General features: G+C 39.5%; 1 protein-coding gene and 1 pseudogene across 1 annotated transcript; one reads left to right on the forward strand and one right to left on the reverse strand.

Moving 5' to 3' along the window:
* The first annotated feature begins 2,102 nt into the window (after positions 1–2,102).
* Positions 2,103–10,644, forward strand: LOC149161232 (L-type lectin-domain containing receptor kinase IV.1 pseudogene; annotated as a pseudogene).
* A 1,162-nt stretch (positions 10,645–11,806) lies between these two features.
* LOC149161233 (protease Do-like 9) lies at positions 11,807–14,308 on the reverse strand. Its single transcript, XM_089435499.1, has 5 exons — positions 14,055–14,308; positions 13,743–13,942; positions 13,252–13,432; positions 12,461–12,652; positions 11,807–12,247 (listed from the first exon to the last, which is right to left on the reverse strand). Exons 2-5 carry the CDS (start codon positions 13,938–13,940, stop codon positions 12,003–12,005), a joined length of 816 nt encoding a protein of 271 aa, XP_089291625.1. The 5' UTR covers positions 13,941–13,942; positions 14,055–14,308; the 3' UTR covers positions 11,807–12,002.
* Between the last annotated feature and the right edge of the window lie 234 nt (positions 14,309–14,542).

Consider the following 14,542-nt stretch of genomic DNA (forward strand, 5'->3'; position numbering starts at 1 on the left):
CATGCATTCTACTGATACTATAGATGGAAATGCCAATGGCAAATATAAAATATGGTAGATACTAGAACCATAGATGAAAAATCTCAAAATTCATTTGTCATCCTCCTCAATGTCAAAATCATCAAGATCACCACCATTTCTATTTCTCTCTACTCCATCCTCCTCCCTCTCTACATCTTATCCAACACCACTCCAATACTTACATCTAGTGGTGTCGAGGATGACCCCTCAAGACTATCACCATCATTAAAAGTCACTGATTGTAGCATTGGTTCATTAAGATCCAAGTTGGCTAATTCCAACTCAATGTCGTTGTAGAAACCCATATTGTTAGGAAATAAATCTTTTCCTTCGACTAACCACTTGCATTGGTATTCCTAGGCTGCCTTTTTCTGCATTGAATAGGCATGGATTTCTGTATGCCCAACCCCATACCCACCTCTTTTTGTGTTGAATAGGCATATAAGGAAGTAAAAGATTTCCATGTTAATTGTTATAGCAGTTGCACAAACGACAACCCAAGGATCTTTCTCAGAGAAGGCCATTGTAACAAGTTCAAATATTGTTTTTGTTTTGAGGGGTATGCTAGATACATTTGTGCATTTTCGACTCAGTAAAAATGAGGATGCATTGAAACCTATTTCCTGAATCCAGTTTTGGAGCTAGCTTGTTTCAACAATATATAGGTTTATGAGAAAGAAAGTGGCGGGGATAGTTCCAACTATGTGCTTCCATTGAACTGGAAAATACGACCCCTTTAATTGCAAGTACCTTAGTGGTTCCTAAAATGTAAAGATCAAAAAAATTAAAAATTTGTTCCCTTCAGCATGGTATTGCGTACCGTCTAATGTGACATCAATCTTACAACTTGACATGTCGTTGAAAGAAAAATTTTCTTTCCACATTACTCGCACTCTTCCTATAAACGTTGCTTTCCACCCATCAATGCAATTGCTAATTTTGCACTCTTCCTATAAACGTTGCTTTCCACCTATCAATGCAATTGCTAATTTTAATCTTGGTCCACTTCCCATACTCACCCTCACTATGACACTTGTTTTTGTCTTTGTCAGGTGTCGTATTCAATTTCTGTACATATGAAAAGAAATCACATACTTTCCCCCTCAACACTAACTTCATTTTCTAAATGGTGTCCACCACCCTATCTGATGATGGTGGGCATCTAAGTCTTACACATATCAAATTCACGGTGTGGGTGACTAGACTCGCTCGTATGAATAGAGCTGTAGAATGTAATTTTCTTAAGAATTTTTATTTTATTTTCTTAAACCATTTTCTATAATTAATTGGTTATGTTGATAAGTTTTTTTAATTTGATTTTTATAAATTATTAGGAAAGAAAAACCCAGGGTTTGTTGTTGTTTCTCTCAGACTAGTCTTTTTCCGTATACTCCTGTCTTTTTGTTAATGAAAATCAATGACATTTATTTAAAAAAGATCATATATAATTAACTTTATTTTTGTTAATGAAAATCAAGGATGTTTATTAAAAAAATCATATATAATCAATTTTATTGATATAGTTATAAATTTTATTTTATTTTATTTATAAATTAATATTTTTAAAATAAAGTTTTTTAATTTATAATTTCAAATGAAAGATATTAAGATATTTTTATAGTATATCAGTCAACATTATTAATATAATATAATTATGTTATTTATTATTTCATTTAAGTCTGGATAACATGGAGTGCGTGTCCTTGCCTCATTGAAGGAAAGAATTATGCTTGACTTTCTCTTTCCGATTGTTTCCATGGTAAACTATTCGCTGTGGTTTTTGACTATTAGTATGTTAGGGAATTATTTTCAAAAGCGTGGGGAGGACTTTCTCCTCTCTCGCTCGTCTTTATCGCATGCTGTTTGAACTTTGAATAGCATGGCGAGCCTTCAATAAACTGATAAAAGAGATTGTGTGGTCGACTTTCTCCCACATTGTTGATATCACTGTGTGATAGAAAATATTGTACGGTAGACTTTTTCATTACGTTATTGATATCATTGTGTGTTGATTGTGTCCAAATTGTATATATAAATATGGCGAGTTCAGAATATACGTAACAACACAGGAAAAAAAAGAGATGGCTTCTTGGAAAAGAAATTGTGCCTCTCCTGTTTTTCGCCTTACTCTTATAGCCTTCGTGTCCCATGTAATACCAGTTTTGCCTACCACTTTTGTCTTCGACGGATTCAATGGAAGCAACTTGATTTTGGAGGCGGGTGCTTCACTTATCCCCTCTCAATCTGTGTTACAACTCACTAATCACACGCATTGGGTGCTCGGCCGGGCGCTCTATTCAACTCCGGTGCAGATGAAACGCAACGATACGCTTTCCTCCTTCAGCACTACTTTCGTTTTCTGCATGGTTCATCCCCCCTCTGATGGAGGCGGGCACGGATTGACCTTTATCGTCACGCCCCGCGCAACTGTTAAGGGGGGTCTTCCATCGGAGTATCTGGGGTTGCTCAACATTACTAGCAACGGGCAATCATACAATCACTTGCTCGCAGTGGAGTTCGATACAGTCCAGAGTGTGCTAATGGCTGACCCCAGCGGCAACCACGTGGGCGTGGACATTAACAGCCTCATCTCAGTGCAGACCGAAGCTGCCAGCTATTGGAATGGGCAGGAATTGTTGGGTATTTTGATGCAAAATACCAAAAACAAACAATATGTTTACCACAGAGCCAATGCTCTGTTTACTCTGTCCAGATCTTTGGACAGAGAACCTCTTAGAAACAAAATGACTCAGATGACACCATTAAACTGACACAAAGCATTTCTATTCAAAAATATATTGCCTCATACATATTCATCCTCTGTTACTGAGAGGGATTCACCACAAGAAAAACATTCAACAAAAAAAACATTCACTGTGTTTTCACCTGAGAATTCACTGAGCTGGTTTACTGCTGTAAATCCCCTTTTACATTCACTGCAGTGAAAAACACTTTACTGCTATAATAAAATTTACATATGCATACAAATACGCTCCACCATTTTCTTTATGCACTGCTGTGCAAAACCACACATGGTTTTTCGCTACTCCTCAGTTTTACAAAATGGCCAACACCACCATTACAACCCACGAGCATGTATTTTTTTTGGCTCGTTCATATTAAAAAAAATCACACTCACCTGTGTTCTTCACTTCATTACAAAAATGGTCAACTCCAAAAAAATAAAAAATTACCAAGTACCAATACCCCATACAAAATTTACTTAATGAGCATATACCTCTGATATATAAAAAAACATTAAAATTTAAACTTACACCAACCTATCACATATCACAATAACTATGAAATAATTACTATCACGGCAGTCAAACATATTTTTTTACACCACGCAATGCTTTTAATGCACCTCGTATGCAGCTTTGGTGGATCAACGGTGGAGAGCGATGAAGTAAATCCGACGGTGGACAACAATATCGGAAACCCATTTTCTGCAGAGCTTTAGCTTCCGAGATTCTTACGTTGGCTTACGTCAGGGGTGAACCACGTGTCAGCTCCATATTTTCTCGGGTTCGAACAGACGGAAAATCCCTTTGCCGGAAACTGGCCCGAGAACTCTCCGGCGGGTCTGCTGAACGTTTTCTGGCGTTGGTCCGGCTGCGTAGTTGGAAATTAGATTTCAACACTCCCCTTTAATTTCAACTACTGGGCATTCTGTCATACCCAGACACTTCCTCAAAAATTCAAAGCTCTTCTGATCCAGTGGCTTTGTCAAGATGTCTGCTACCTGTTCTTGAGTCCTGCAATGTTCTAGGACAATTTCTCCATTGTTCACCAATTCTCTGATGTAGTGAAACCTGGTATCAATGTGTTTCGTTCTCTTATGAAACACTGAATTCTTTGACAATGCAATAGCTGAGCTATTGTCACAAAATACCACTGTCGCTTTTGCCTGCTCTTGGCCTAAGCTTCTCAACATCCTTCTCATCCATACTGCTTGACATGCTGCTGCTGTAGCTGCCACATATTCAGCCTCTGCTGTAGACAATGCTACAATGGACTGCTTCTTAGAAGCCCATGAAATGGCTCCTGAACCCATATGAAATACATAACCGGAAGTGCTCTTCCGATCATCTACACTTCCAGCCCAATCGCTATCAGTGTATCCAACCAAATCTGAATGTTCTGAGGCATGATATAAAATTCCAAACATTTTGGTGCCTTTGACATACCTCAAAATTCTCTTTGCTGCCTGCCAATGTGCCTCCTTTGGCCTCTCCATGAACCTGGAAATTAAACTAACAGCATACATTAAATCAGGCCTAGTTGCTGTTAAATACATAAGGCTGCCCACAATGCTTTTATACAAGCTAGGATCAAAATCCTTGCTGCTGTCCTCTCTGCTGAGCTTTAATCCCATCACTGTGGGAGTGATTGCTGCCTTGCACTCTTGCATGTTAAATCTGTCTAAAATTTGATTTACATATCTTGCTTGAGATATAAAAATTCCTTTTTCATTTTGATCTACTTCTATGCCTAAGAAGTATCTCAACAAACCCATGTCAGTCATTTCAAATTCATCCTTCATGACTGATTTAAAATTCTCAATAAGATAAATATCATTTCTAGTGAAAATAACATCATCTACATACAAGACAACAATTAAAATTTTACCATCCTTTTCCTTGATGTAGACTGTGGGTTCTCCCTCACATTTGTCAAATTCATTATCCAATAGATATGAATCTATCCTGCTGTACCATGCTCTTGGCGCTTGCTTGAGCCCATAAAGAGCTTTCTTCAATTTGCACACTTTGTGCTCTTCACCTTTCTTCTCATATCCGAGAGGCTGTTCAACATAAACCTCTTCCTTTAACACTCCATTTAGGAATGTTGACTTCACATCCATTTGGTAGAATTTCCATTTGTTTTGAGCTGCTATGGACAGCACTGCTCTCACGGTTTCCATTCTTGCAACTGGTGCGAAAGTCTCCTCATAATCTCTCCCATATTGCTGCTTGTAGCCTTTGACAACCAGCCTTGCTTTATGCCTTTCAATCTTGCCTTCAGAATTGCTCTTGGTCTTGTAGACCCATTTCACACCAATGACTTCTTTGCCTTTTGGTAGCTCAACCAAATCCCATGTTTTGTTTCTCTCTATGGCATTCATCTCCTCATCCATAGCTTCTACCCATTTCCTATCTTTAATTGCATCTTCGAAATGAATAGGATCATCAACATGACAATACAAGGCAAATAAGGAATTCATTCCTTCATCATAAATGTCACTTAGATTTCTAAACTTCTTACCTCTTTCACTTGGTGTGCAAGTGCTTGAAGATGCACTTGAATTTCCTCCTTGTGGTGTGCTTGGAGAAGCACTTTCATTTATCCTCAATGGTGTACCTTGCTGTTCTTGTGTTGGTGCTGCTGTTTGGGGATTCATTTCAGCCACCTCCTCTTCATCTTCATCATGAGGCAAACAACTTTTAATGTTCACTGTTTTCTCTATGCTTCCATCCCAAGCTTCCTCTTCAATGAATTGAACATCCCTGCTTACAAAGAACTTCTTGGTAGATGGGATGTACAGCCTGTAGGCTTTGGATTCATCACTGTATCCAATGAAGATGCATTTCTCCCCTTTGCTGTCCAACTTCCTCCTTAGCTGATCCGGTATGTGTGCATAGGCCACACACCCAAAAACTCTCATGTGGGTGACTCCTTGCTTTCTCCCACTCCATGCCTCTTCTGGCACTTTGTTCAAGACTGCTTTTGTAGGACACCTGTTCAATATATAAACTGCACAATGTACAGCTTCAGCCCAATACTCATTTGGCAAATGATTTGCCTTCAACATGCTCCTTGCCATCTCCATGATGGTTCTGTTCTTCCTTTCAGCAACTCCATTTTGCTGCGGAGTGTACCGAGTTGTGAACTGTTTATGTATTCCATTTTCTCTACAAAACTTTAGGAATTCATTTGAGATATACTCACCTCCTCTATCAGTTCTCAAAACTTTTATATGCAGCCCGCTTTGGTTCTCCACAAATGCTTTGAAATTTTGGAATTTCTCAAAGACTTCACTTTTGTTCTTGAGGAAATATATCCAAGTCTTTCTTGTAAAGTCATCAATGAATGTTAGGAAATATAGGCTGCCAGCTAATGATGGAGCTTGCATTGGTCCACACAAATCTGAGTGGATAATCTCTAAGGGTGTCTTTGCCCTTATGCTCTTCCCTGATGGAAAACTTTCTCTGTGTTGTTTTCCCAAAATGCAGCCTTCACATAGGCTGTCCGGTTTCTCTATCAATGGTAATCCCTTTACCATTCCTTTTCTGCTCAATAAGTTTAGACCTCCAAAATTTAGATGCCCGAATCTCAAGTGCCATAACCAATTTTCATCCTTTGGCACGCTTTGGAAGGCCTCTTGGGTGACTGCTGCCATTTCCCTTTTGTTCTTCATGTCTGCCCTGATCCGGAGAGGGAACATCCTGTTCCTTGTCATCTTCACTTCAGCAATGCATCTTTTGCTGGGTGGTATATCCATGATGGTGCATACATCATTTTTAAAGAAAACATTGTACCCCTTATGGACAAGCTGTCCAATACTCAAGAGATTACATCTCATTCCGGGGACATAGTATACATCTGCTATGGTTTTCCTTTCTCCTTGCTTTGAAAATATTTTTACTTCTCATTTTCCCATAACAGACACTTTACTATCAGTTCCTAGTGTGACTTCTGATTTCACATTTTTATCTAGGGCAGAAAAGAAAGCTATGTTTCCGGTCATATGGTTGCTGCAACCTGAGTCTAAAAACCATATGTCTTCACTATGTGTTTCAGCCATGTTACAAGCTAACAGGACATTTTCTTGACTGCTATTTTCTCTTGTAACATTTGCATTTTGTCTGCTGTTCTTATCATGCTGTTTCTTTCTACAATCACTAGCATAATGTCCATACTTTTTGCAATAATAGCATTGAACATTAGATTTATCATACCTTTGTCCTTGAGCCTGATACTGATCTCTTTGTTGGCTGCTGCCTTGACCTTGGTTCTGATTTGGATTGCTGCCTCTTCCTTGTGCATTTGATGGGCTGTTCCTTCCACCTCTGTTCTGGCTTCTGCCTCTTCCTCTTCGGTTTCCTCTTCCTTGACCTCTTCCTCTTCCAAAGGACATCTGGGTCTTGAAGGCTTGCTCAAGAGATGAGTTTTCATTCCTACTCAACCTCTGCTCATGTGTTATCAGTGATGCATGTAGCTCATCAACTGAATAGTTTGAGAGATCCTTTGTCTCTTCAATGGTGGTGACTATGGCATCAAACCTTGAGGGTAAGACCCTCAATATTTTCTCCACAATCCTTCTGTCTTCAATGGTTTCTCCATGAGTTCTCATTTGTGTGATTACACCAATCACATGAGTGAAGAATGAGTCAATGTTATCTGACTCCTTCATGCACAGATTCTCAAAATCCTTCCTCAGCAATTGCAGTTTTGCTGTCTTCACTCTCTCCATGCCTTGATAGGCTGTCTTGAGGGTTTGCCATGCTTCATTGGCTGTCTTAGCTGCTGCTAACCTTGGAAACATACTCTGGTCTACTGCTAGATACAACAACACACGGGCTTTTGAATCTTTCTTCCTATTGCTCTTCAGCAGATCCTTCTCTCCCTGAGTTAATGCATTGAACTCAGTTTCATCTGCTGGTTCTTCAAAACCATCTTCAACTATTTCCCATAAATCTTGGGAAGCAAGCAAGGCTTTCATAGTTATTGACCAGTAGTCATAGTTCTTCCCATTAAACTGTGGGAGCTGGGTATTAAACATACCCATACCAGTGCTTGTGCTAGTCATTCCTTGACTGTGTATTTTAAAAACTGACTGTCTCTTCAGTAACAAACAAGATAGCTATGAAGAATACCTGAATCCTTCGTTGTCTGAGTTTTTTGTCTGCCTGAGAAGTTTTGCTGCAGCAACAACCTTCTCCCTTCAGCTTCTTTAACTTCTTTAAAGAGCCTAAGCCTGCTCTGATACCACTGTTGGGTATTTTGATGCAAAATACCAAAAACAAACAATATGTTTACCACAGAGCCAATGCTCTGTTTACTCTGTCCAGGATCTTTTGACAGAGAACCTCTTAGAAACAAAATGACTCAGATGACACCATTAAACTGACACAAAGCATTTCTATTCAAAAATATATTGCCTCATACATATTCATCCTCTGTTACTGAGAGGGATTCACCACAAGAAAAACATTCAACAAAAAAAACATTCACTGTGTTTTCACCTGAGAATTCACTGAGCTGGGTTTACTGCTGTAAATCCCCTTTTACATTCACTGCAGTGAAAAACACTTTACTGCTGTAATAAAATTTACATATGCATACAAATACGCTCCACCATTTTCTTTATGCACTGCTGTGCAAAACCACACATGGTTTTTCGCTACTCCTCAGTTTTACAAAATGGCCAACACCACCATTACAACCCACGAGCATATATTTTTTTTGGCTCGTTCATATTAAAAAAAATCACACGCACCTGTGTTCTTCACTTCATTACAAAAATGGTCAACTCCAAAAAAAATAAAAAATTACCAAGTACCAATACCCCATACAAAATTTACTTAATGAGCATATGCGCCCATACCCCCGATATATAAAAAAACATTAAAATTTAAACTTACACCAACCTATCACATATCACAATAACTATGAAATAATTACTATCACGGCGGTCAAACATATTTTTACACCACGCAATGCTTTTAATGCACCTCGTATGCAGCTTTGGTGGATCAACGGTGGAGAGCGATGGAGTAAATCCGACGGTGGAGAAAGATATCGGAAACCCATTTTCTGCTGAGCTTTAGCTTCCGAGATTCTTACGTTGGGTTACGTCAGTGGTGAACCACGTGTCAGCTCCATATTTTCTCGGGTTCGAACAGACGGAAAATCCCTTTGCCAGAAACTGGCCCGAGAACTCTCCGGCGGGTCTGCTGAACGTTTTCTGGCGTTGGTCCGGCTGCGTAGTTGGAAATTAGATTTCAACAGGAATTCCATACAATCGGCCTCAGGAGCGGACGCAACATACAGGCTTGGATCGATTACGACCATTTGCAAAGCCAGATCAACGTTACCATAACGTTGGCCGGCTTTCCCAGACCGCAGAGGCCTCTCATATCTCGGAAAATCGATCTGCAGACAGTTCTGGAAGAGAAGATGTTCGTTGGCTTTTCAGCAGCTACCGGGAATTTCATTCAAGACCATTTTATTCTCGCGTGGAGCTTCAGCACACAAGACACAGCGCACCCCCTCGATATCTCGCGTCTCCCTTCGTTTGCTAAAATGTATTGGAAGCGTCCCAGTCGGGGATGGATAACCGGCGTTACAGTGGCCATTCTGGTTCTCTTCTCGGGGGTAGTCGCAGCCGTGCTTTTCATAAAATTCAAGAACAGAGAAATAATAGAAGAATGGGAGAGTGAGTTCTGGCCCCATAGATTCTGCTACAAGGACCTCAACATAGCCACAAACGGATTCCGGGATGAAAACATTTTGGGCGCGGGGGGGTTCGGCAGAGTTTACAAGGGCGTTCTCCCGGGCAGCGGCCTGGAAGTGGTGGTGAAATCTATAACTAAGGAGTTAAACGAGGGAATGAAGGGGTTCGTGGCGGAGATCTCGACGATGGGGCGCATGCAGCATAGGAACCTGGTTCCTCTCCTCGGGTGGTGCAGGATGCAGAAGCAGCTATTCATCGTTTACGACTACATGCCTAACTGCAGCCTTGATAAACTCATCTTCGGGAACCCGACCACCATCTTGGCATGGCCTAGGCGATACGCGATCTTGAATGGCGTTGCGGCGGGCTTGGCATATCTGCACGAGGGTTGGGAGAAGAGGGTCATCCACAGAGACATCAAGTCAAGTAACGTGCTGCTCGATTCGGAGTTCAACGGGAGGCTGGGGGACTTCGGGCTCGCCCGGCTGTATGAACACAGTGAGAGCCCTGGAACAACTCAGTTGGTGGGAACGGTGGGGTACATAGCGCCTGAGCTCACAAAGACGGCAAAGGCCACGCCGAGCTCGGATATGTTCAGCTTTGGTGTTCTTTTGTTGGAAATGGCGTGCGGGAGGAAAGCCCTGGACCTATCCATGGACGCTGAACGACTGTTTTTGGTGGACTGGGTGTGGGAGCTATACGCCCATGCGAGTCTGCTGGAAGTGGCAGATCCGAAGCTGGGAAATGAATACGATGAGACTGAAATGGAGAAGGTGTTGAAACTGGGATTATTGTGCTCCAATACGGAACCGAATTTAAGGCCGGGGATACGGCAGGTGTGTCAAATACTGGAAGGTGAAACTACTCTCCCTGAGGTCCATATGGATTTGTTTCGCGTTAATGGTTGTGCCGTTGGGGCGTTGTTTAACCATTATACGATTTCCGAGGAGGAGAGGAGGCTGAGGATATCGCAGGTGTGTCAAATACTGGAAGGTGAAGCTCCTATGCCTGACGTCCATATGGATTCGTTTAGCGTTAATGGCTTTGCTGGCGCTCCTGACCCGGAGGACAAGCTTCTTCAAGAAATTCAGAGCCGAAACCAATCAAACAGATGGCTCAATTCAACCCCTTTAGCGATCCACGGTGATAACGGTATGGACTAAGTACAAAAAATATGGAGAAAGCTTTGTCAATATTGCGGTGAAGGTTTTAGTTTAACTTTTTCCATTCGCTAATGTTGAAGCAGGATGATGCCATTGGAATACAATACGTTTTTTTCAGTGGTTGTTGGAATACAATAGCTTTTCCTTGGTGAGGAGAAAAGGTTGTTGGAATACAACAGGTTTTCCGTGACGAGGAGAAAATGTTGTTTATTAAATATGTATTTTTTTTTTACATGGAAATAAAAAAATATTATTATAATTTTTACACCAATTTTAATTATAGAGGAATTATATGGAATATAATTATTGATAAATTTAGTAATTTAATATAAAGTTAGCAAATATAAATGTTTGCAATGTGATATAAGATAACAAATATAAAAGGGTTACAATTAGCAATTGTTCCAAAAGGTACAAAGAGAGGCAAATAGACTTATGAAATTGGAATTGTTGAATTTCTATGAATGATTAAAAAGTACAAATATTTTTCAAAAAAATATTAAAAATTGAAAATAATGAATATTGGAAACCAAATGACATTTATAGTCTAAATTATATATATATATATATATACATATTAATTAAAATCTCAATTGTATTGTCAATTTGGGTATTGGTTAACTTTTACACAAACATATGCTTCCACAATTGTAACACTTCTCCAACATTGATTCATATTCTTCGTGAAACCTGCCACATTAGTGCAGTGCAATAAGAAATATTGTAAAGAAAGGTTGAGGGAGGAATAGTCCGAGAACATATGCCAGATACAACCTACAACCGCCAATTGCATATGAATAGTCCGAGAACATATGCGAGAAAGCCAGGACCTGGACATTATAAATGATGAATTCTTCAAACATCAGAAACTATAGCCCATAACTTGACAAAAATCCAGAATGCATAGAATGTTGAAATTGCCAACAAAACTTCCTAATAGTTGAGATAAATAATTTTCAGTTTGCATGCTTCTACCTGTGTATTTACAATATCCTCATAACCAATATTTATATCTGCAACCAGAACCTGTCAATCACCAAAAAACCTTAGTTGGGGGTAGGTATTCTTAACGTTATTATATATAATCAACAAACATGAATAATATTCAGTGACAACTTTTCAATCTTATATATTTACACTTAATTGTATTCTAACCTGAGAAATCACCACCAACTGTTCATCTTCTGTTCGTGCCATAGAATGTAGTAGCTTGTCCAACAGTTTTACTGGAGCATCGTAGTCATAATCTTTTCCATACTGCACTTTGGAATCTCATTGATCATCAGAAACTATACAAACAGATTTTATTCATCCTAACATTAATGTAAGCCAAAATACTTTACACCAATAGATATTATTCAACAACATACTTCAGAACGAAGGTATGGCACGGACAGAGCTAAAATTACAAAGCTAGCTATGATATAATAAGATGGAGGCTTCCCCTTAATATGTGCAGGGACTAGGCGTTTGTGAGTAGAAAGCTCGATATCAAATTCATGATACTCAGAATCACGTAGAATTTTGACTCTGGCATGCTCTCCTGTGTACTTCTTTGAAACAAGGTAGTTAAAACCTATGCGCTCACCACGCCTGAAAGGAACTAAAATGACAGAATAAACTATCGTTAGAAGAATTTAACAAATATTGATTAAGTTTTACCAAAAACACATCACTAGAGTACATTTGTGTGGAAATATGACATGCACCAAAATTGAAACACACGTGATGGAACACCTACATGAAATGTATAAGATGGAAAATAACCACAAGTGGTAGAGCAGACAGGATGATATAGAAAGAGAGATTTTCTTACCAGTTCCATCATTAGCAATATCAATTCCATCAAAACTGAGAAGAATATTTGACGATGTGAAGAATTTCGCTGCTGGAGCTGTTGGTTCTACCCTTCTTACACGAACACCTTTCTGGTTAGACATCATTCCCATTGCAATACGCAAATCAGGATTCTCCATTTTCTGCCATTCTATTCCAAGAATGGGAAATCCTGCAGATAAAAATCCTAATAAGAAAAAGGCACAACATATTATAATTGCATTACTCAAAATGAGGATATAATTATGCTAGCCATCGTGTTACATGAAATAATGGAAAACAACCAGCAATAGCATAGAAATAAGGAGAACAATTGAGAAAGGGCAATAATGCAAACTGTTGCTTACGTGGGTGAAAGTAAAGGATAAGAATATCATTCCAAAACTATGAAAGAAATCAGCAAGCATGCAACAACGTATGAACCTTGTTTGAATGTGTGGTAAAATTGCTGCTTTTGTCTTTGGGATAGGAATTTGTTCAGAGAAATGACAAAAAGAATTTGGATGGCAGTATGGCCAGCCATGGTTGCAGCATAGAACCAATTGAACAAAAGCTGCTTTTCAAGATACTCTTAATTGTTTATCCGATTGCCATGAAATGGTACTTTGTTCCCTATTATAATGTTCTATCTTCGGTGAATATTACAATATGAGTGTACATGGATGTTGCATCTAAAGAAAGAGATATAAATGCAACAATAGACAAGAAATAAGCATCCACCATGAACATCAGAAATTTCTGAAACTCATAGATAAAACACAAAATGCCAACCTGTGTAGTCTCCCGAGCGTTCATAATCCGTGATAAAGTGTGTAATAACCGGAGTTGGTATAACATATCCAATATTTTCTGCATCTTCATGTTTAAGTGATTGAAATGCAATTCCCACACACTGGCCCTTGTCATTGAAAGCAAGTCCCCCAGAATTTCCAGCATTTATAGCAGCATCAATCTGAATTGATCAAACCAAAAAGCACACCAGCATAAATAGAAACATCTAATTAAGATTCAATCCCATATGGTACAAACTTTCCAGTCATTGAAAGCAGCGCAAAAGACTCGGCTATACTAATGACAAAACACTCTGATAGCATATGAAACCACCAAAAGCAATTAAAAGCACTCAGCAGGTCACCTGCACTCCTAGAAGCTCTGTGGCTCCATTCACATATGAAAGAACTTCAATGTGTGAATATTGATGACAAAACACTGTGTTAACATATGAAACCACCAAAACAAAATAAAAGTACTCAGCAAGTCACCTGGACTCCAAGAAGCTCGGTGGCCCCGTGGACATATGAAAGAACTTCAATGCGTGATACAACTCCACTAGTCACTGAGATTGTGTCACTGCCAATTGGATAACCTACAATAGTGACAACATCCTGCAAAGTAGGTAGCGCTCCAAATTGCACTGGAGATACTCCTTCCCAAAAGTCATCATCGCTCACAGTTAGCATTGCTGTAAAAATCAGATAAAAATACATTTATTAGCTACAATAATTTGTTCTTAATCATTCATTCAATAAATTCTCCAGAGAAGGATTACAATTTACTAACAATTTTGTACTTACCAATATCACATTCAGTGCCAATCACAAGCACAGTAGCCAAGTACTAGTAATTATAGTATCTGAAGCTCCGCTACCCCAATGGCATCTCTTGTGACCACCCAAAGCCTGACCTGAAGCAAAACCCTTTTTACAGATTGAGCATTCATGGATCCTTGGAATCTTCTTACCTGAAATAGCAGCAGACTCAATTGTCCTCGTTCCATCTCTGGCTTTGGCACCAGAAACCTTAGTCCTCTCCTTTGCAGGAGACTTGTGGAAATTGCTAGGCAACTGAGAGCCCAATCCAACTGAGAGCCCAATCCAGTACTGAGCTCATCAGCTATGTCTTCTTCTAGGCTCTCATTCTCATCCTATGTCTGTGTAAAACCGCCCTTGAACTTAACGTGGCTAGCACTGTGGCCTCTCAGAGCCTGATAGAAATGAAAAACCTTGTTGCAGGTGGTGCACTTGAACTTGCCCTTCGTAGCCTCATCATCATCATCATAAAG

The sequence above is a fragment of the Pinus tabuliformis genome, chromosome 5_2 (genome assembly GCF_031772625.1).
Source record: "Pinus tabuliformis cultivar Carrire ecotype Pingquan chromosome 5_2, CPIR1, whole genome shotgun sequence".
Taxonomy (NCBI): domain Eukaryota; kingdom Viridiplantae; phylum Streptophyta; class Pinopsida; order Pinales; family Pinaceae; genus Pinus; species Pinus tabuliformis.

What these genes read in the sequence shown, in the direction of transcription:
- LOC149161233 (XM_089435499.1), bottom strand. Translation starts at nt 13,940, where the DNA reads ATGCTAACTGTGAGCGATGATGACTTTTGGGAAGGAGTATCTCCAGTG. An exon ending in CCGAGCTTCTTGGAGTCCAG is followed by an intron (nt 13,433 to 13,742) that starts GTGACTTGCTGA and finishes TGATCAATTCAG; the next exon opens with ATTGATGCTGCTATAAATGC. An exon ending in ACGCTCGGGAGACTACACAG is followed by an intron (nt 12,653 to 13,251) that starts GTTGGCATTTTG and finishes TTTTATCTGCAG; the next exon opens with GATTTCCCATTCTTGGAATA.